We start from the raw sequence: 22,989 nt of genomic DNA on the forward strand, positions 1-22,989 counted from the left end.
TCTTTTTTTTCTCTATCATTTCAATTCCTTCTCAACTCTTTCATAAGAAGCTCAAGTTGGCTCATACAACAATGCCAATTAAACTTTTATATATCAGCTTATATCACCACCAACCCAATGCAAGCCCGCTTATCTCATGCAATATCATCCAACTCTTTTTATCCTTTAACACAAAAAAAGTATTTGTACTCTAAGCTTTACACTTTATAATCATTCTTCACCTTATAATCATTCATGTATATTGAGTTGCTAACAAGAGATACATTTAAATAAGTGCAAGAAATTTTTTTTTTTTACTTTATAATTCTATAAAAAAAGGGATAATAGTGACAATAATGTTAGATGTATTTGAGTAATTTATATTTTTTAAAATGGTATTTTATGTTCAATATGATAAATTAATGTAGATAAAATATAATTATCTTTAAATAATATACTTCAATGTAATCAATTCATCTTTATAGGATAAGCTTAACATTTATATCAAATCATATAACATAATAATATAATTCCATATAACCAATCAATTAGTTATAGTTTCCTTACAATGATCATAGCCAGCAAAAAAGTTGCTTCATGAATTATAGTAGCCCACCATTTTATTGTGACTAATATTAAGGACGATTTACATAAGTACCGAGTACTTTCATGACTAACAGGAAAACTTCAACTTTAACATATATGCCACTTTACGTATGCATAAATAAAAAATGTATTTTCCAGATTTAAATAGTTATTTTTTTTCCATTTCATACGAAAGATTTGGGTGGTATAAACGTGCAAAAGTAAAGTTTAGGTAATAGATATGTAAATACATAAAAATTAGTTAGTATACATGTAAATGCCCCTAATATTAAATATAAACCAGATTTAATTTCTCCCTATTACGCATTGGACACACACACACACACACACACACACACACACACACACACACACACACACACACACACATATATATATATATATATATATATAAGGATTATAGACTGTATGAATATTTTTCATGTAAGAGAATGCAAAAAATGATAACAAGACTTGAGAAAAAGCAAAGAAAAGAAAACTGTAGCAATACGAATTATAACAAGGCTAGAGAAAAAGCAAACAAAGAGAAGAAAAGAAGATAGTAGCAATATGATAATGACATAAAATTTTATATTACAGAAAGTTTATAGGACTTGAGCCATGTTATTTATAGGAGAGGAAGTTTGTGTAAAATGACTTGAGCACCATGTTGAGGCCGAAGAGTTAAAATAGTGTGAGGAGCATGGGTATAAGATGGTGACAATTCAGCTGAAAAGCGTTGCAGAATTCTCGCCAAGACCATTTTTGCTTCTATAAGTGCAAAGCTCTGGCCGATGCAGATTCGAGGACCCCAACCAAATGGAAAAAAGATGAGTTGGTTCTTTGTTGCATTTGAAACTCCTTCAGAAAATCTATCAGGGTTGAATTCTTCAGCATCCTCACCCCAAAACTCCTTGCTATGATGGAGGAGGAGGATAGGCAACACAAGTTGCACTTCTGGAGGAAAAGTAAACTCTCCCAACTTTACTTCTTTGTAAGTTTGTCGAAGAAGTGTGACTCCAGGTGGATATAATCTTAGAACCTCATAGAGAATCGTAGTCAACTGAAAAAAGAGTATCAAATCTTAGTATAGCGACCTTAGCATCAGCTATAGAAGGTCTATGGAGTGTTTTGAGGAAACTTTTTGTTTAAAAAACAGGAAGCATAAAGATATAACATTTTAAAACAAATTATATAAGATAAATATATGACATGTTATCTTGAATTTTATTTAAAAATTATATGGTTTATAATAAATATTTTCTTATTTTGAACCAATATCGTTATATCCTAATAAATTTTCTATCAAGATATTTCATAAAAATAAAAGTAAAATTTGAACAACTAGTTAGTGAATCAAAGGCTGTTTTTTCCAGCTCCATCCACAAAACTAAAGGATTTTGTCCCTTAAATAATTAAAATAAATGAAGGAATAGCAAACAGGTGAAAAGCAACAGATACTACTTACAATCTTCAACCGACTTAATCCCTCAAAAGTAGGTTTGTCATGTCCAAAAACCCGCAAAACCTCTTCTCTTGCAAGATTCTGCCAATTTGGATGCATGCTGAGCACAATCATGGTCCATGTAAGAAGAACTGATGTTGTCTCATGCCCAGCAGCATAAAATAACTTGCACTCTTCAATCATATCTTCTGTGGTCAAACTAAAATCTTGCAGGTGATCTCCTTCTTGAGCATATCTTTGGTTTGATTCCATCAACAAGCTCAACAAGTCATTAGGAACAGCATTACCATTTTTTATCAAACACTCTCTCTGTTCAATCATGATTTTAAGTAATGCAACAATCTCCTCATGATTTTGATTTCTTCGCTTGTTCTTTTGGGTGGGTAAAAATCTATAGCTCAAAATATTGGTTACTTTCTTGCAAATACATTAAAAATTTAATTGAAAATACAAATAACAAATTTTTAGTAGAATAAATTAAGAATAACATTGAAGAATTATTTTGTATTTTTTTCAATAATTGCAAAATGATTCAAGATTTAATTTATTAAATATGAATTTGCAATAGATTTTTAAATAAAACATGTTTATGAGCTTGAATCTAAAGTCGAGCAATAGATAAAACTAAGAAGTTAACAGCAAATATAAAACTATGTTTAAATTTAAAACTAAATTTAATTTAAGCATCAAATCAAATATTGAATGTCAATTTGAACTAGAATTTAAATCTACCAACAGTTGTGAATTGAATTTATGCCAATTAAGCTAGTGTAAGAATGCAAGCAAGCTTGAAAGCACAGCTTGAAACAAATTATCAACAAAAAATTTATCCATATGGTGAATAAAAAAAAATTTGTAATTTTTAAATTGGACTCGGCTACTTTATTATAACTTTATAGAAAGAAGTTTATGAAGAAAGAATATATATATATATATATATATATATATATATATATATATATAGATATATATCTATCTATATATATATATATATATATAAACATATGAAAGGACTAATCATGACCAGTGTCTCCAATAAAACATAAAAGTTCAATCTCCATCTAATTTGCTGAAATCAAAATACACAATTCATTTTTTACTAACTTTAAGCCATTTAGCTAGTTTTCTTTAAAGAACTTTTCCAAATATATGATAGGCACAATATATTTAAGCTATATCCATCTAAAGAAAATTTTATGAAATTTAATAAATGCTATATTTATTCTTTACATAAACTTCTCATATAATTAGTTATAGTATGTTCACTGAGAAATACATAAATATTTTAGCAATTTTTTTATTTAAACCATATCGTATTGCATCATTATTTATTTACATGCATGATTTTCATAAAACTTATTGCTGATTACGATAATTATCATCTACTACATATGTGAACTGAGGATATGTACAATTCAAATCAAATGATAAGAAGATAATTCATCTAGACTTGAAAGATTTCCTGCAAAAATCCCTAAGTAATTAAGTGCTAGAAAAATATGATCCTATGAAGTTATAAGCAAATTTGGATGATTACTTGAGAGTTAAAAATCTCAAAATAATAATAATATCACATTTTTTAGCAACTGATATTTAGCTTGAACTATCAACTAACTTTTTTCTCTCTTTCTACCTCCTCTGAACTTCTGCTAAATACATCATATGTATAATTTCCCAAAAATAACATAATTATGTCGCTGGAAGCTATATTATATAACATGTTGAATATTAAACAATACTTTATTCATCTATATAATATATATATGAACCCTATAACATGTTGAATATTAAACAATACTTTATTCATTGTCGAGACAAATATAGGCATCATGAATCATGAATGTCACTGTGCAAAATATAGTAGTGACACACATATTAGCAGAACAAATATCAACCAAATTTAATTTTTTTTTAATTGATGCAAATCTCAAAGTCTACAATCATTAAAAACATAAGTTATGAGTCATTACAATGAATAATCTGAAATATAAAATTTTATTTCGTAGAAATTTAATTTTCAAATGTTTATCTATAAATTTTGTTGATATATGACTTGTGATTACTAGATTATGGGAGAATGTTTATATTGATAACTTAATGTTCTTTGGATCCATGATAATTAATTATTTGTTGTTCATTGTATATTTCATCTGAACATTTTTCTTTGTGTGTTTGTTTGATAAGAGATTCAAGGAGATATTGTAATTATATATAAAGATCTCTGGCATGTAAAATGAGGGTTTAGTTATTATCAATAATTGTTTAGTTGAATGTGTTATTCCTTCCTGTCAACTCCTTGATCAAGTAGAAGATCAAAGATTAAGATATTTCCTTATTACATGGCAGGTGGCATAATTTAGATTATGACCGACGCTGATTGGCGTCGGATATGGCCGGCGGAATGGCCGTCCATAGACGCTGATTAGCGTCGGATATGGCCGGCACTAATTAGCGTCGGTCATGTTCGACCCTCTTGTATCACTACGTCACGTCTCTTGCATGTTGGACGCTATTTTTAGCGACGGCTGATTTCGAAGCTAATACGGACGCAAATTAAAATCCGACACTAATGTAGACGAAAGTAAATTAGCGACACCCATTTTAATATCAGAAAAAAAAAACGAAGCTAATCGAGCTTTTTCTTGTAGTGATGATTTACGTTAATTGTTTGTATCATTTCTCATTCATTGAAATTTTTAACATTATTTCGATTAGGAAACTGTCAAATCATTTATCAAGATTGATTCCCATCATATTTTTCATTTTATCAAAAACTAACGAATAATTGTTACAATTAAGAGTTTGTGATCTAATTTTGTGAATCTCATTGTAGATTTATGCTAAAAAGTAAAATGTCTAGAACCTAGGAATCCTATATCAGATTCTGGAAATAAGAATATCTCAAGCTTTGGAGGACACTGATGATTAATGAATTTCTATATAGGAAGTGTAATCATGCTATGTTAGCTTGACGAATATCCACAAACAATTTATTGAAGTAAAATTTCTTCAAGCTATATATGTATAATTAATATGGAATCCTTATCCCTCAAATATGTAGAAATTTTTTTTATTAAAAATGGTTGATCTTTGGATTAAGCAAAGCTCATTTATTTAGTCATTTTGAATAAAGCTTTAGTTAGGTTTTGAATTCTTTCTAGTTTCAGGATTTCAGTACTTGATCGAGCGAAAGGCTTGAAGATTTTCAAGAGGGGTTATCTTTTCATATAAACGAGATATTTGAATTGATGACTTATTTTCTTGTTACATTTTATATCACAAAAACTTATTATTTTTCTGACTGCTTTTAATTGATTTATTCAGGTCCGATACAGTCTTAACTTTTACGAGCAAATGGTTTTTAATTAGTTGTACAAATTTTTTGTCCAGAATTCTAAACATTGCTTCCAGTTGAAACAATTGCATTATCATTTGCATTGTTTTAACCAATTTTTTTATTTTTATAAATGTTTATATGATTTTGTGCATATCTATATTATAAAAATGAAGCAGCCTATGATGTACTGCATGATAATGTTAAAAAAATAAATAAATAAACTTAATAGAAACGGCATCTGTTACTAGAAAATTAAAAAAAATAATAAGTACCTAAAACCAGGGATATACAAATTCCGAGCAGCCTGCATCACAAGCTCAACTTGCTCTCCCAGAAGTTCAAAAATGCGTCTCCCCTCTTTATAGCTGCTACCAAATGCAGCACGGGAGATGACGTCTCCTGAAAGCTTCAGAAATTCTGACCAAACATTTAGCTCAAATACACCCGCATTATCAGCCAAGTCCTCCCATTGACTTATCAGCTCATCACAACAAGCAGAAAACGCTGGCATCATTATCTGTACAAAAAAATAAAAAAAAGGAAAATTTAAGGCATACCATTCAATTCCAATGTATTTACATATGTAACACCTAAACTTCAAGTTTTACATTCATTACACATCACCTAAGCATTAAAAGGTGTATTTCACTTTTTAAAAGTTAATATAGTGATATAATTGTTATGATATCAAAGATTTCGATGGTTTAAATGTAAAAAATCAAATTTTAGGTGTGATATATGTAAATAGATAGATATTAATTGGTATGTATGTAAATTCTCCCAAAAAACAATTGGTATGTAGGTAGAGGCCCTAAATTTGGATTTCTCGTCAGATGCCAAAGTTTCTTACACAAGAATGAGAGATTACCTTCAACTTTTCAGTGTGGAAGGCAGGGTTGATGATTCTCCTATGTTTGACCCATTTCTCACCTTCACAAGAGGCTACACCTAGAAATAGCTGCCTTGCAATTGGTGTTGGTTTTAGTTTCTCAAAATGACCAAATTTGGTCGATAGAATGCCCTTTACAAGCTCAGGATCCATGATGATCACCCTGGGATAAGGCCCAAACCAAAAAAATGCCGCCTTGTTCTTACCTGTATTTTTTTCACCAAATAAAAACAATGACAAGAATTGATACATTAGGCTTTGTAATTGGGGCTGATTTGTAGAGAATCTAATAAATTTGTGTAAAAAAATGCCAGAAAAAAAAGGGAAGATTTACATGCATACCACACAATTCCTATGTATTTACCTACCTAACACCTAAACTTCATTTTACTTCAATTTTTGCATACAATCACCTTACTTATGCATGATAAGGTGTATTTCAGTTTTTAAAGATGAAAAAAGTAGTATTTTTTATGTGATATGAAATATATGGTGGTATAAATGTAAAACACACTTTGGAGGTTAGATATGTAAATACAAATAAATTGAGTGGATGTATGTAATTATCCCGTTTTATATATATGTCATCTTTTTAATGCATAAATGGTTATATTTCAATTTTTTAAAGTTAAAATAGCGATATTATTTTTTGTGATGTGAAAGATTTGAGTGGTATAAATGTAAAAAGTAATGTTTGTCTGTTAGGTATGTGACTATATAAAAAATGGGTGGTATGTATGTATGTACATGACTCTATTAAGCATGGAGAATGCAGTCGCGTTGTACTTTTGCTAAAGTTGGCATAGCTACGCAGGGCGGCGTAAGTACGCCGCAACCGGATGTAGTTATGTCATTGTTTCGCTCGTTCCTAGTGCTGATGGCCAAGAGTGAAAAATATGTATGTTGAGTGTTGAAGTGGTTAAACAAAGACAGTTTCTCGATTACGAGAGTTAAATTTCTCAATTCAAAAAGAAGACTCCTATGTGCACAATGATTTCTTGACGGAGCATAGAAGTTGCAGAGTGTTTGAGGGGTGAATCTTCGGCGTGCAATTCCTCTCGTCATATCATCAAGAGATGAATTGGAGTGGTATTCTTGTAATTTTTAGAATTACTGAGAGAAGATCGAAGTGGTTAAAATATTTGTACATTTCACCTTTCATAGTTAAAATTTTAGTGAGGTGTAGCTCTATGATTTTTTCTCATTCTCAAATTTTTCCACGTAAAAGTCTGATGTTTTTTACTTTAATTACTTTGTTGTGCATATTTTTTTGATATTTTATTTTGTATTTCTCATATTTGTCTGTTCTTGTTATCCATGGTGTGAGTTTGATCCTAATTGATTGAAGCCATAACAGTTTAGATTCCAATAAATAGTATAAGAGCAGAAGGTTTCCTTTTCTTAAGAATTTTGATTTAAGTGGGAGCAATGGCCGTTGGTATAGGGTGGAGAAGTTAAATGGATTGAATTTGCATTCTGAAAAATGCAAATAGAGGATTTGTTGTATACAAAAAAATTATTTGTCACTACAAGAAATTACCAAGATTCCTGAAATAATGACACTGAAAAAATAGGAAGTGTTGAATCGAACAACCACGAGTTTGATTCATCTTTCACTTTCCTCGTCTGTAGAGTTCAACATAATAAATGAGATAATTACGGTAGATCTCATGGCGACAGAGACAAAGATATGTGAAGTTTTTTCTGATGAAGAAGTTATACAATATGAAGATGACGAAAACTGTTTGATGGTTGAACGCTTGAACAATTTTAATATTGTGACTAGTTAGTTGTGCTCTGTGAGTATCAAATTCGAGGAAGAGGTCAGGGCACTATTAATTTTGACTTTTTTTGGACAACTGGGATAGATTTGCCACGACCGTGAGTGAATCATCAAGCAAAATGAAGTTAAACTTTGATGATATCGTGATGAATGAAGAAGTTGCAGAAACACAACATATGGTGAATCTTGATGTTCTGTGTTGAATGTTGAAATAATGGGAAAGAATCATGGCAGAAATATAGGCAGAGATAAATTCAACTCCAAAAGAGGAAAATCTAGTTTAGGCAAAAGAAATGGTAGAGAAGAATACCGAAAATGTGAGAATAATGATCATTTAAAAAATGACTATAAAGCTCCAAGAAAGGCTGATGGTGGAGGCCAAGACAAGACTATCTTTAAAATTATCTCTATAAGCAAAATCTAAGGTGACTCCTTAGTTTTATCCTTATCAGTTTGCCTGATGGAAAAGTATAAAGCTTAATAAAGCAAATCATGTTCCAACTATGAAGAGAAATCTAATCTAGGTAACGAGCACATGACTACTTTCATGAGTGATTCGTGGAAGTTGTGGTTGCTTATCAGTGTTGAAAATATCAATGTTGAATGTTGAAAATATAGGAAATCTAATTAGCGGCTTTTACTGAATCAATGAGATAGAAGAATTGATTGATGTAGTTGAAATCAAAGTTGATGCAAGTCTTTGCCACCGCGGGCTTGATAATATGAGCAAGAAGCGTGTGAAGTTCCAACATGCAAAGAGTTTAAAATCTGTGAATTTAAAGTTTTATGAAAATTATGTATATGTAAAGTAGAAGAAAGTTTCTTTCTACAAGGTGAGTAAATGGTGAATGCAATGAAGCTAGAGTTAGTGCATAGTGACATATATGTCATACTCTAGTTTAGTACAGTGGAGGTTCCCACTAATTCATTTTCATTAACAATCACATAAGAAAGACGTGGGTTACTTCTTAAAAAAAAGGCTTATTCGAAGTGTTTAAGAAGTGGAAGATCATAGTTAAAAAGAAGACAAGCTCGAGGCTGAAGCATCTCAAATCAGATATTTGAGGTGAGTATCGTCATCAGCGGCTAATGAATTTCTACATTGCAGAAAGGACTAGACATGATTTCACTAACTAAAGGAGACCACAATATAACACTGTGCTTGAACACATGCATAGATTACGCACCATGCTAGGAATATGAGATTGCATGTAAGCTTGCCAAGGAAATTCTAGGTAGAAGTTGTGAACAAAGCAAATTATCAGATAAATCGTGGTCCATTAATACTTTTTAGGGAAGGATATCTAAAGAAGCCTGGAGTGATAAAAAGCTAAATCTATATCACTTAAAGTTATTTGGTTTTTCTGCATTTGTACATATTTATGCAGGGTCTAAGAGTATACTTTATTCAAAGTCTGTTAAGTGCAGTTGTTTGGGGTATATCTTAGATCAATTTGGGTACAAATTCTAGAACTATCAGAAACAGAAGTTCATCAAGAGTAAGAATGTTACTTTCTATAAAAGAAATATGTACAAGGATAAAAGCAGAACTCAGGATTGTCTGTCAGTTATTTCTGAATATTTCAAATATGTTAAATTAGAAGATACAAGTGATCAAGAGGAGAACATAGAAAGAGTGCTCAATCAGATAAAGAACGGAAAGTTCCTTAGTCGCCTTCTACTGAAATTACTAGGTCCAGCAAAATCTCAAGACCGACACAAATTATTGTCGAAAACTCTATTCATTGTAGAAAAAAAAAATTTATAAATTACATATATATTTTTCTATTTATTAAGAAGTTTCTCATAGGTTACGAATAATCAATCATTCAAAAGATATTTGATGTGTTATCATTAAAAATTTTAATCACTAATGATGAATCCCGAAGCAATATTAATAAGAAGTATTCTGAGCTCAAATTCACAATCATCCATACTCCAATTTCAATAATTTTATTGTCAAATTGAGCGTATTGACAGGACAAATCAAATGATGTTAAGAGTCATGTAATTTGAATTTACATAAACCCAGATCAAATACTTAAAGTATTGTCAAAAATTTTGGTGCATCAATTGAAATATTAAACAATCTCAAAATTTGACATGTTTATATTAAATCGACCATCTAGAAGAGAGGAATCCAATAAGTTCAAGATCATTCAATTTTGATGCCATAAAGACCGTTAAATATTAAAAAAAATATATGACCAAAGGAATCGATGTGGACTGTTCGTTAGAGTGTTTTGGAAGATTGGTCAAATTTATTAAAATTGCATTCTAAACAATTATAAATTGGTCATCATTATTCACTTGAAGAAATAAAAAGCAGAGAAGAGTGAGCTTACTACTAAAGTTTAACGCTTAAAGTCTCGACAACTGATCCCCCGAAAATGCAGCCAATAATCAGTGCTCATTGTCGACTGCCAAAGATCGTCATCGACAACCAAAGTTCATCATTAATCACCGCGCATTATCGATCACTGCCAATTATGGCTTTAATAGTCAACTACAACTTGTATAGTCACCTTGTTAAATTTTAGAATAATGTGGAATAAAGCGGAATACTTCGGAATGCTTTCATTGATATAAACGGGGGTATAAATAACCCTTACAAGATTTTTATAATAGGAAAAATAATAAGAGGAAATGATATGAAAGGAAAGATATATCACATGATATCTCCAATAATTAATTCATATTAATTATTAGGAGATAATAGGAAATAATATAAATTAGGAAAACAAATAATTCCTAACATATGAAAAGAACTCCTTATATTAAGGAAATCTCCTTATATTAAGGAAAGAATTTATTTCGCATAACTTTTTCTATAAATAATTATTTTGTATCATAAATCTTAACAGGAAAGACAATAAATCTTGTAATTTAAATTAGATATTTCAACACTCCCCCTCAAATTGAACATGGTTGAAAACCATATTCAATTTGAATTTGAAAACATTGGCTGTGGTATACTGACTAGACAGGTAGCATCAATTTGCCAACAAGAAATTCCAACAATCCTCAAATCGTAAGTGTCGAATCCGAAGGTCCCGAAGCCGAGAATGTCGAAGCCTAAGAATGCTGAAGTCTGAGGGCGCCGAAGCCTGAGAGCTCCGAAGCCGAGAATGTCGAAGCTTGAGAGTAGCTTGGACGAGGGCCAAGCTCAATTTTGAGACATTGATGAATTTGTAAGTCACCAGTTGACTGATAATTGCATAGAAGCAACAAGAAGGTTGCAATAATGCTGCATGAGAGATGCTAGAAAACTGCAGGAAGAATGCAGGAAGGTTGCAGGAAGGTTGCAGGAAGGCTGCAGAGGGTCAACGACAGTGTTCAAGAAAGTTGTAGTGCTCGAAGAAGGCTGCAATAATGTTGCAGGAAAGAGCAGTGCTTTCCTTGGGAAGAGTCGGCCAAAATCTACAGGGAAAAATTTGTTGAGGTAGATCTGACGGCAAGAAAAGCTGCATGAGGGAGGTCCGATGGTGGGAAAGGCTGCAAGGGAGAGAACCGGTTGCAGGAGTAAGCCCGAAGGTCCAGTCGATAGCAGATATGTCTGCAAGAAGTTTTGGCGGCAGGAAAGGCCGCAGGAGGGAATTTCACCGGTAGAAAGGACTATAGGAGGGAGTTCCAGTGGCAGGAAAAGCCATCAAGGGGTAGGGCCCGCCGGGGGGGGATGAGGTGGATGCTTCGACAGTCCTAGAAGGAAATCGGGAGGTCCGACGGCTCGGAGATCCCGCAGGAAGCATCTGCGACTGAAAAAAAAAAGTACAAGGAAAACGACCATGGGAGAGCCCGCAAGGAAGCCAGTGCTCTGTGCGGTTCTGCGGGTGATAACGGTTTTCACCAAAGAGTGAAAACTGGGATTTCAACTAGAGATCTTCTGTGATTTGCACTGTAGAAAAAATAAATCCCATTGGCGAACCAAAATTTCTATTAGTAAGAGAATAATGTCTGTTGTTTACTGAAAATGCAAGCCTGCAGTTACACAAATGTCTGCGCAAGGAAAACCACTGAAATCGCAATGGTGTAGTGAACCAGGCACCTACGCAGGGAAAAAAATTGAGGCGCAACAAAGGCTGCAGAAATTGACTTTGATGACTAGCGGCATCTGCATAGGGAAAAAAAAACGAGACGCAACAGAAGCTACAGGAATTGTCGGTCACAGAGAAGAATGTAGAGAGGTCTCTTGTTTTGATGGAAGCTTGGAGAAGGTCCGGTTGGAAATGCAGCTCCCCTTGACGCTTGGGTAGGGAAGAAAAAATACTGCAGGAGAAATGGACGGCTTGTCTGATCAACGACAGTGATACCTCCAGTGAGATGATGATGAGGTGGGTGCCGGCATCGCTGATGCCGGCATATGAGGATACAAAGAAGGGAGTGCGACAATTCTCAAAGGAGGGTCGGTGGTTAGAGTACGAAATTAGTCTCTGATACTATGTTAAATTTTAGAATAAAGTGGAATACTTCGGAACGCTTTCATTGATATGAACGGGGGATAAATAACCCTTACAAAAATCCTATAATAAGAAAAATAATAAAGAAAAATAAAGAAGAAAAATAATAAAGAAAAAATGATATGAAAGGAAAGATATATCACATGATATCTCCAATAATTAATTCATATTAATTATTAGGAGATGATAGGAAATAATATAAATTAGGAAAACAAACAATTCTTAATATATGAAAAGAAAATATCTCTTTATATTAAGGAAAGAATTTATTCCTCATAACTTTTCTAGAAATAAATTATTTCCTATTATAAGTCTTAACAGAAAAGACAATAAATCTTGTAATTTAAATTAGATATTTCAACACACCTACATCTTTTATAGTCAATTGTGGCTTCTATAGCCAACTACGACTATTATGACCCTAACATGCTATTATAGTTAGACTATAACAGTTATAGTTTCAATTACTCTTAACAATTATAGTCCTTCAATTATTTCAAAGTGGTTACAATTTTAATATCATCTTAAAATCTCGTATTCCTTAATCCAAATGAAGGGTGGACTTATGTACTTTTGATTACATGGTAGATTATTTTAAGAGGTTTAGAAATTGTGATTTTTTCTCTTTTCAAGCCTTTTCTAGATAAAAAATTTTGATGTATCATCTCATGGCTTTTCTTTTATTTGTGAGTGAGTGAAATCTTTATTATCACTTTACCACCGTAAATTTTCTAGCCAACAATACTAACACTACATCATAAGTCAACAAATCATGTCAGCTTCCCCAAACCAAAGCCCAACGAAACCATACAAACCTCTAAGCCGAGGAGCCAAAATTAAAGGCCGAATAACAGAGCATATTCACCCAAACAAACAGAAAAAAAAAAAAGATTTACCTCCATAAGTATCCACAATGCGCGTTGAATAGGGATCGACGCGATCAACAATGCGGTGTGAAAGCGGCAGAGGCTTCCGGCGAGCCTCACCCACGAGATTCCCAATATTCTTGATATCACCGAAGGGTAAACGATACCGGCTTCCTCGAAGCCCCTGCGCCCTCAGCTTGCGTTCTAAACGCCGCGGCTGGAGCCATAACCACTCCGCCAATGACCATCCGACCCAACTCGCCGCCGCAACTATCACCGCTGTGGCCGCCAACACCAACCAATGCCCGAACTCCATTTTCATGCTTACCGGCATATGATACACTTCCTTTTTGCAAATATACTGGCGGAGGTCCTCTTTTTATCTCCAGGTTCACTTGCTGACTTTTTAGTGATTTCATGACACGTTGACTGGAAAAATTATTACCTCCCGACTCCCAGTCCAATGAATCACCTTAACAACGTGGAGCTTATAGAAAAAAACTCGTTCTTTTGTGATTGGACTATTCCTCTCGTATTATTTCACATTATTCAGTTATTATTATGATGATATTTATGTGTTATTGTATTATTATAAAATTATGAATATTCTCAGAACATAATAATACATGAATATCACCACAATAACACATGAATAACGCGGAGTAACACTCTGGGGAATATTCTATTGTGCTAAAATAAATTCTTTTTATTTTTCTGTCACCTGACTCACCTCCATGTGGCGTGATTTCATTGGACTCCAGACGTATTATTTATTCCGTTGGCAGGCTGGCAGGCGGCCTGGATAATCAAAGATGATAAATGAGACGAGAATATTCAAACTTCATGCAGGAAATAAAACAAGGATAAACATTGAGGTGTAAGATAAATTATGGGGATTGTGTTTAAAACTATTTTAAGATATAACTTTTTTATTTTTTTTTTTGCAAGAATTTATCAAAATTTGAAGTCATGAGTATGACCTTTTAATTTAAAATTAATTAGTAGGTTATGGTAGGTTGAACCGGTTAATTGGTTTATTTTATAATATTGTTTTGCAAGAAATTTTTAAAATTTGAAGTTTAGCTGGATGAAAAAGAAATGTGATATAATCTTTAAATTTATCTGAAACTCAATCTTAATTCATTTTTGAGTTATCGACCACCCCACCGTTTTTTATTATTATTATTATTTTTTTTTTTATAAAGAGAAGTTATCTTTATTTAGAAGTGAGTTGATATGATGATTTCTTTTCTTCTATTGCATGTTTTGTCAACAAAACTTATTATTAGTTTAAGTGTGCAATTGAATTATTTCAAACATGGCTATCAAATCTTTTCACAATTGAATCATTTTTAATTACATCTTTAATATTTTTTGTACCATATTTTAAATACTAATTATAGAAAAAAAAATTATTTACAATTTCCATTAATTTTTATCATCTTTTTTTTCCATAATAAATAATTAATAATTATTAAGATTAAGGGTTTGTAGTATGTGGTTTTTGTGTTTATATATTTTGTACAAACACATATTAAAAAAACCATAGACCCAAGAACATCATGCATCATTCGGTTAAGATAATATTGTTTCTTTCAAAAACTAGAAAAAGAAATATAACTAAAACAAGGGATATATTAATTATATGAGTATGAAAATAACTTCTTATATTTCATCTTTTCTTGCTTTTCATATTATTATTCAACCGCCAAATATTTTTATTTATAAAAACTTTTTCTTTTGATTCTCCAAGCACATCTTTTGCTAATATTTTTTGTTACTTTATCCCACATAACATTTGCTTCTTCAACAACATCCCAAATTTTGAAATATTTAATTTTACTCATAAAAATAATTTTATTTGTGTCGTTTATATTCCCCCATCTAAATCTAGGATGATGAGTCCTAGTATTTATATTTTACAACTCTTCAACTTAAAATCTAAAACTAATAAACGATGTTGGGTACTTAAATTCTCACTAGGAATGACCTTACAATCTTTACAATCTCGACGATTTCTTCTTCTCATAAGAAAATAATCAATTTGTGTTTTATTAGATCCACTCTTATAAGTAATAAGATACTCATCTCTTTTCTAGAATAAAGTATTAGTAATAACAAAATCATACGCTAAAGCAAAATAGCTATACCTTCTTCATTAGTTACTCCAAAACCGTAGCCAACTTGAGTATTTTTGAAGTCTTCTACCACTCTACCGACATGTCCATTTAAACATCCTCCAATAAATTTTTTTTCTTCAAGAGGTATCATTTGTATTAAGTCTTCTAAGTCATTCCAAAATTTATTATCATTTGTACTTCCAAAATTTATCTTTAGACAAATTTATCTTTAGACCCTTTATCTAAACCTACTTGAGGAGCATAAGGGCTTATAATATTAAAAATTTTAGTATCAATAATAATCTTAAGGGCTATAAAGTTATCTCCAACTCTATTAATTTTTAAATTTCACAAGTATTTGGGGTCAACTGCTTATCTATAATTGCACCTACACCATTTATAGTGTGACACTTACCTGAATATCAAAGTTTAAAACCTAAATTATCAATCTCCTTAGCATTTTCTCCAACCATTTAATTTCTTGAATACATAAGATATTAATTTTCCTATGAATCATAATATCAATTAATTTCATTAACTTGTCATTGAGAGTGCCTATATTCCAAGATCCTATTCTAATATTAGTTTCATTAATTTCATAGACTAACTTCTTTACCCGCATTCATCAGTAATGTTAGAACCCTTGCTTATTTGACACTACACCCGAGCGTCGGTGTAGCAGCCCTTGCACACTTTTCACTGTATTTAGGTTATACCGCGCATCGCTTCCAGGAAACGCCATAGCACTTACACAATGATCAAAATGATTCATTTCATGATTTTTTTTGACAAGTTTTACCCTAGTTGTCGACTACCTAACACAACCCTCCACTTTTCACATTTGAGCTTGAGACCGGCAAAGGCAATGTTAACTTTATTTCAAATCAAATAAAAATAATAATAAATAATCGCATGTATTTATTTTATACTCTATTAAATTATTCTAAAATATTTAAAATACATTAATGTATACACAAATATAAATATGAAACTTTTTGCTTTATTCGAGCCCACTTGCCGAATCAACTAAATCGAGCTCATTTATAGAACTGGTTGAGTCAAACCCACCTGTCAAAGAGGCTTAATCGAGCCCACATGCCGAAGTGGTGTCGAATCCACCTGTTGAAGTGGTTGAACCGAGTCCACCTGCCGAAATGACTAAACTGAGTCCACCTACCGAAGTGGCTAGACCATATCCACCCGTTGAAGTGGTTGAATTGAGTCCACATGCCAAAGTGATTGTCCACCTGCCAATCTAATTATACTCTTCATTCTCAAAAGAGCAACCCGACCCGCCTGTGCGAGAGAAAGCTATTGAATTAGACCATGATGACTAGTAAAAACACTTATCAATCTATTATTAAAGACGCGTCCAACACTTAAGCCTTGATCTTTTCACTCAGATACCAATGACGGGTATCGTACCAACAACACGTCACACCTGCATCACTACCTTTTCATCAAGACACCAGAGAAAGATAACATACAATACAAGATCACTATTTTGATTATTTTATTGTTTCTCCTTCTCATGTATAAATGGAGAAGGAAAATGAGAGGAGGAGGTTTCCTTATGATCCTTATCTCTTCCTTTCTTTCTCTTTCTCTCTCACTCTCAAATCTTATAACTCAAGAAACCCCTAAGGATTCACAATTCTCTCACTTATCGAAGATAATAATTTAATGCATTCCAAAGGTTCCCTCTCAAGGCTATCATCCATCTCTATCTCTCTCTCTCTCTCTCTCTCTCTCTCTCTTTCTTTCTCTATGATATAGAGTCTTTTATTAGTTTATATGCACTCAAGAACAATAAGAGAGCCGACATATTAAAAGGATTCAATATTTTGAAAGGTGCAGTAAGCATGGAGTTTATTCACAAACTCTGCAAAAAGTTCCTTCCCATATGAAGACCACCCTTAAAGAATGATGGATTGTACCAATGAATACATGGCTCAATAAATTAATGAGTTAAGAGAACTGATGAGGAAGGAAATGCAAGATATGAGGGAAGCTTCCTGAATCCATTTTTAGTATAGAACAAACATATACTAGATCGTCGAGATAAGTGGCACATGGCAAAGATCAGCTGGGGATAGAGGGCACCCCACGACAAGAGTTACGAAAATAAGAGGTACCAAGATAAGAACAACTAAGGTGAGAGCCACATGCCCAAGACTTACGAAGAATCAAAGTAAGTAGATCTCTTAATCTTATCTATAGGTGAGAAATATTACACATGAACAACCTCAATTTTTCAGAAGAAAGACCTATAGTAAACTCAATTGGAAAAGAAAGAAGAAGAAAGAAAAAAGTTTTCTCTTAACTACTTTGAAGAAAATGCAAGGAGAAAAAGGAGGAGAAATAAACTAGTAGAGAACCCATTCTTAAGAGAGATTTCAAAAGCTGAGGCAGCAAGGAAATTTAAGATTCTATTTTTAGAATCTTATAGAGGAAAACTTGATCCCATCAACTACCTAGCTTCCTTTAAATCAGTTTCCTATTTAGTTTAGATAAATGATGCATACAAATGTTGTTTATTTTTCATGACATTGAAATAATCATCTCTACACTAGTTTCAACAACCCACCCGTAAGAGCTATGCCTTCTTTAATGTATTTAGACAGAATTTTGTTGCACGGTTTGTCCATGCACAAAAGCCTCTAAATATCTTGCAAGAACTCGTAAAAATGTACCAGTAGCCAGTCGAGAGGTTAAAGAGCTTCATCACTCATTTTCAACAAGAAATATTTGACACCTAAGGCCTAAAGCCTATTATCGCCCACATAGCTCTGGCATGGGTCCTATGTGAAGGACCATTTTGATACACACTTTGCTTGTAGAAGTTGAAGATGCTGGAAAAGCTACCAGAGCTAGTGAACAGTCAAATCTTCATAGAAGAGTAAAATTCTTACATTGGACCTTTTAGACATACAAAATCCAGAGAGAAATATCAGATCCAATCTTGTGACATCCATCGAGATCTAAGGAGTCATTTTAAGAGAGGATTTTCTTTAAAAACTTCAGTATCGATCTCACGAGGAATGTTGTAACTCTTAAAATTAACTTACATAAATTCTATTTAAATTACAAATTGAAAAGTTAAGAGATTTAAAATGATATGATTACCAAAAATTACTACTAAAAGTGCTAAAAAGAAACTAACAACTAAATGCAAAAGCTTAGCAAAATATAACAATAGTTTGGATATTATGAAAAACATTTTCCTATGCAAAGAGATTTTAATCCATGTAGGATTCAAATGATTTAAGAGAAAAATGAGGTATTGTGACAAAAAGAAGCATACCTTATTCTTTACCCACTCCCGATGCTTGCAAAGAACATTAGCTAACTTGAGGTCGATTCCTTAACATCTTGAATTCACATCAATGTTATCTATTCTCTCACCTCTAGATGCCCCTAGCATATGTCATCATAATGACCGAATCCCATTGTCTACTAAACCTTAAGCCAAACTGATAATAATCTAGCTTGTCACTCTAGATCTAACCAATTTTACGCCCATCAAATCATATCTCCCTATTTATTTGCACTCCCTCTTAGGTGATCGCAATGACTCTGCCTGGAATGAAATGTGGTATCCACTAGTTGGGTGAAATCATAACCCTCGTTTCATTATGTTTTTTAATTGATTTTAACTTCACAAGTGACCAGTTTGTAAAGTAAATGAAAATTCGGTAAAAATACCATCACAATTTTTAAGAGTAAAAAGAAATTTTTAAAGCATTCTCATCCCACAAGATTAAGTTTCAAATGCAAGAAGAAAGAAAGGAAATTACACAAAATTCATGGAGATTAAACAAAAATAAAACATTTGCAATGAAATCCAAGTCTTACAACAAAAACTTAAATGCAAATACAACGTACCTTATGTTTTCTCCCCAAGCAAACTTTTGGAGTTTTCTCTAAGCAATCTCTAAACTTCTTCACACTAAAACACACTCACACTTACACTTGAACACAAAATATGAAAAATCTAACTAACTATTGTCGCCTAATTGTAGATTTGAGGCTCCAAAAGGTCTCTAAAATCTGCTAAATTTTCTCACTCTAAAACATACTTACACTTACACTTGAACAAAAAATATGAAAAACATAACTCACTGGTGTCGCCTAATTGTAGATTTGAGGCTCCAAAAGGTCTCTAAATTTGGCCAAATCTTTCTCATTAATTTGGCCAAACTCTAAATTTGGCCAAATCTTTCTCATTAAATAGAAAACATAAAATAACCAATGGTTCCTTCAAACACCCTCCAAAATTCAGTCAAATTTGAGGTATCTTCTAGAAAGGTAGTTACTGGCACTATAGCGCCCTTCTCGCTCAACGGTGGCACTATGGCGACAAGGGGTGGCGTTATAGCACCACACAAAAATCATCACTATACTCTATTTTTTTCTCATTTTCTCTAAATGTTCATTCCATGTACCTAAAACCTAAAATATGCAAAATTTCTTCAATTAAAGTGCAATATCTTTAAAAATATACATAAAATGCTTATAAAATATGCACAAAAAATAGGTTATTTTGAGGTGGATCACATATCACATTTTTTTAGTCCCGACCAGCTGTCCTGACCCAGATAGCACCTTAATTGGCTCTGACCGGTCGCCCCGGGCCTGCGAGCACCTCACTTTGCTTTGATCGACCTCCTCGGTCCAGCTAACACCTCATTTCACCCCTGACTGGACGCCCCGACCCAATGAGCATCTCACTTTGTTCTGACCGGCCACCTCAGCCCGATGAGCATGTCACTTCACTCCGACTGGCCACCCCGGCTCAAAAATCACCTCACTTTGCTCTGACCCGCTGCCCCGGTCAGGCGAACACCTCACTTCACTTCGATCGGCCGCCCTAGCCCGACGAGCATCTTACTTTGGTTCAACCAGCTGCCCCCGACCTGGTCAACCATGCACTTTGGTTCGACCAACCACCACGGCCCGGTTGACCAACCACCTGCACCACTGGATGTTGTATGTGTACTTATTCATGTTGCTCTAATGTCCACTTGCCCATGTTGCATCTCTTCGGGTCGCTGCCACCACGACATGTCAATCCCTTCGGGTCACTGCCGCCTCGGCTCACCCTTTTCGAGCGGGCCAGCGCAGTAAGACATGCCCATTTCTTTCGGTCACTGTCTCCTCGACACACCCTCCTTGAGACACTGTGGCCACGACATGCCCATCCCTTCTGGTAACTACCACCTCAGCACACCTTCTTCGGCCTACTGCCATCACAGCTCACCCAACCCTTTGGGTACCCTTCTTGAGTCGTTGTCGTTATGGTATGACCATATTTTCTCGAGTCACTACCTCTTGGTACACTCATCGCTTATGTATTTTGATTGCTTGCACTTGCATTTTGCATGTTTGCATGGATAGTGAGCCAGACCCGTTTGGAGAGTGACCCCGTATCAGTCGTGTTGCCTTAACGAGCATTGCTTGCGGGGTTGATCGCGGTGAGAGATGCAAATTAACTCATTGAGATTCACAACAGTATGAATGTGCTAAGGATCTAATTGATCTAATTTTTGTCACCCCTCTTTGTGACACCCTTTAGAGCCTTCGAATCTTTATGACGAGACCGACAGAGCGACGCTGTCAAAGTCATACTACACCCAGGCTTATCCCGCACTTAGATACTAGGTTGGTGCACTTGTCGTTAAATGGTGTGTTAGGATAGGGTTTAGGATGCTAGGTAGTATTTTTTAACATATCTGGCTAATGTATATGTTGTATTTCCTTGTGTTAGCCATATGTCACCTTTATGCTTTTTTCAATGTGCTTGTATGTTTGTTGTGTGTGATGGTATATTAGGGTGATCTTCTGCAGGTGTCGTGTCTATTTGTGCACGCTCACACAGGTGCTATTATGGGGGAGCAAGTAATGATTTCTAATTCTTTGCTTGCACGTGCTTTTTAGCTCCCTCAATTATAAAGCACTGTTTATTATTTTCACGATGGATGACATGCCCGCTAATATTGTGTAAACCGAGTCTTTATTTTCTATTTCAAATGTATTTGATAGAGTCCCATGAGAGTCATCAGAAATAAGGTACGGGCATAGGTTTTGAGGCAAATGACGCACCGAACCGCATGACGGGGACTAGGAGCGGCAGCTCGTGTCTCGTACCTTAAATCCAAATTTTATATTTTTTTTTGTGTAGACTTAGGACCGGTCATGTATACATCCAAATTTTATATTTTTTTTTTGTGTAGACTTAGGACCGGTCATGTATATTCATAGTCCGACCGCTTCTACTACTTTTCCTGGATTATGTTGCTGGTCTAGCGACATTTGGTATCTTTTATATATTTCTTTTGGAGTGCTTCCCTTTTCTTTTTCTCTTCGTGTGTCTTACATGTTTGGAGCATTTTATATTGTTTCGTTCTATGTATTTGGAACTTACAAAAATGTAATATATGCTTACTAAGCACCCTAAAATTTTAATTCTTTCTACCTAAAAATATTGATAATAACATATTAAGATAATTAAAATTTTAGGATTAAAACTTTCAAGATTTTTCAAATCAGTCTTTACTTTCTGCATGGCCTTTGGGCCAGTTTTAAAAATGGTTCGCAAGCATGGTTATAGCCCAGTCATATTTAATATGGCCTTCATGCTTAGTAATGTGGTAGATAACTTCATCATACTTGCATGTCCCGAGGAGTAGCCCCCGTGCTTCTCCAATCCGACTAGCTCAACATAACTTTGCTTAGGTGGTTGTCTAGCATTCTTAGGGTGCTAGGAGGCTCCCCAATCCAAACGAGGTTCTTTCTCCTCCTTTCCCGAGACATCCTTGTCATTTTGGTATGTATAAGTCCCACTTTTTCAGAGCTCCAATCGATAGTCAAAGGATAAAGTCTCGTTCATTTGACCATAGGGCTACCGAGGTCCTCGGGGACAGCACAATTCATGGATTGTTGATCGGGGACCTCAGGACGTGTTGGGTCGACTACCTTCACCACCAGGTACACTTGGGGTCTTAGTGGCTTGGGATGACGGGTCTGTGGGACCCCGACTTGACTACCTCTATCTACTAGGGATTACTCTTCCCCTCCTATGACAACCCCTATAGAGCCCTATCTTTTCATTAGCCTTCGTTGGCATCACCTTAATGACCCAATTGTCGATGAGCTGTAGGCCCGTTTGGGATACGACAATTTGTCCTCTGCCCTTATGGCCCGGATGTGCTTTGACATATTGATTCCCCGTTGGGATGATACTGTTGTTTTGTAGGCTTCATATGCTGATCAGTCAGTTATTCATGTGGGAACCATGAGAGACTCACTCTTCGCTCAATGGTTTAGCGAGAGCTTAGAAGCATCAGAGCATCCCCCCTGTGAGATAACCTCCCTTGATGACCCTATGCTAGTTGTCATTTCTTAAGTAAGCAAACCCCTTTTGGATCAAGAGTTTTCTTAGCCAACCCCTAAGATGTAATTAACTAAGTGGGATACGTCCCCTTAGAAGCACTCATGACCCCAGAACA

The 22,989-nt window shown here is 34.1% G+C and overlaps 1 protein-coding gene across 1 annotated transcript; it reads right to left on the bottom strand.

The window, feature by feature from the left end:
* Nucleotides 1–1,155: 1,155 nt before the first annotated feature.
* On the bottom strand, nucleotides 1,156–13,743 carry LOC110036862 (cytochrome P450 CYP72A219-like). Its single transcript, XM_020741413.1, has 5 exons — nucleotides 13,392–13,743; nucleotides 6,235–6,461; nucleotides 5,639–5,883; nucleotides 2,033–2,420; nucleotides 1,156–1,627 (listed from the first exon to the last, which is right to left on the bottom strand). The coding sequence occupies exons 1-5, from the start codon at nucleotides 13,693–13,695 to the stop codon at nucleotides 1,193–1,195; spliced, it is 1,599 nt and encodes a 532-aa protein (XP_020597072.1). The 5' UTR covers nucleotides 13,696–13,743; the 3' UTR covers nucleotides 1,156–1,192.
* Nucleotides 13,744–22,989: the final 9,246 nt, after the last annotated feature.

This window comes from Phalaenopsis equestris, unplaced genomic scaffold (assembly GCF_001263595.1).
Source record: "Phalaenopsis equestris unplaced genomic scaffold, ASM126359v1 Scaffold211921, whole genome shotgun sequence".
NCBI lineage: Eukaryota > Viridiplantae > Streptophyta > Magnoliopsida > Asparagales > Orchidaceae > Phalaenopsis > Phalaenopsis equestris.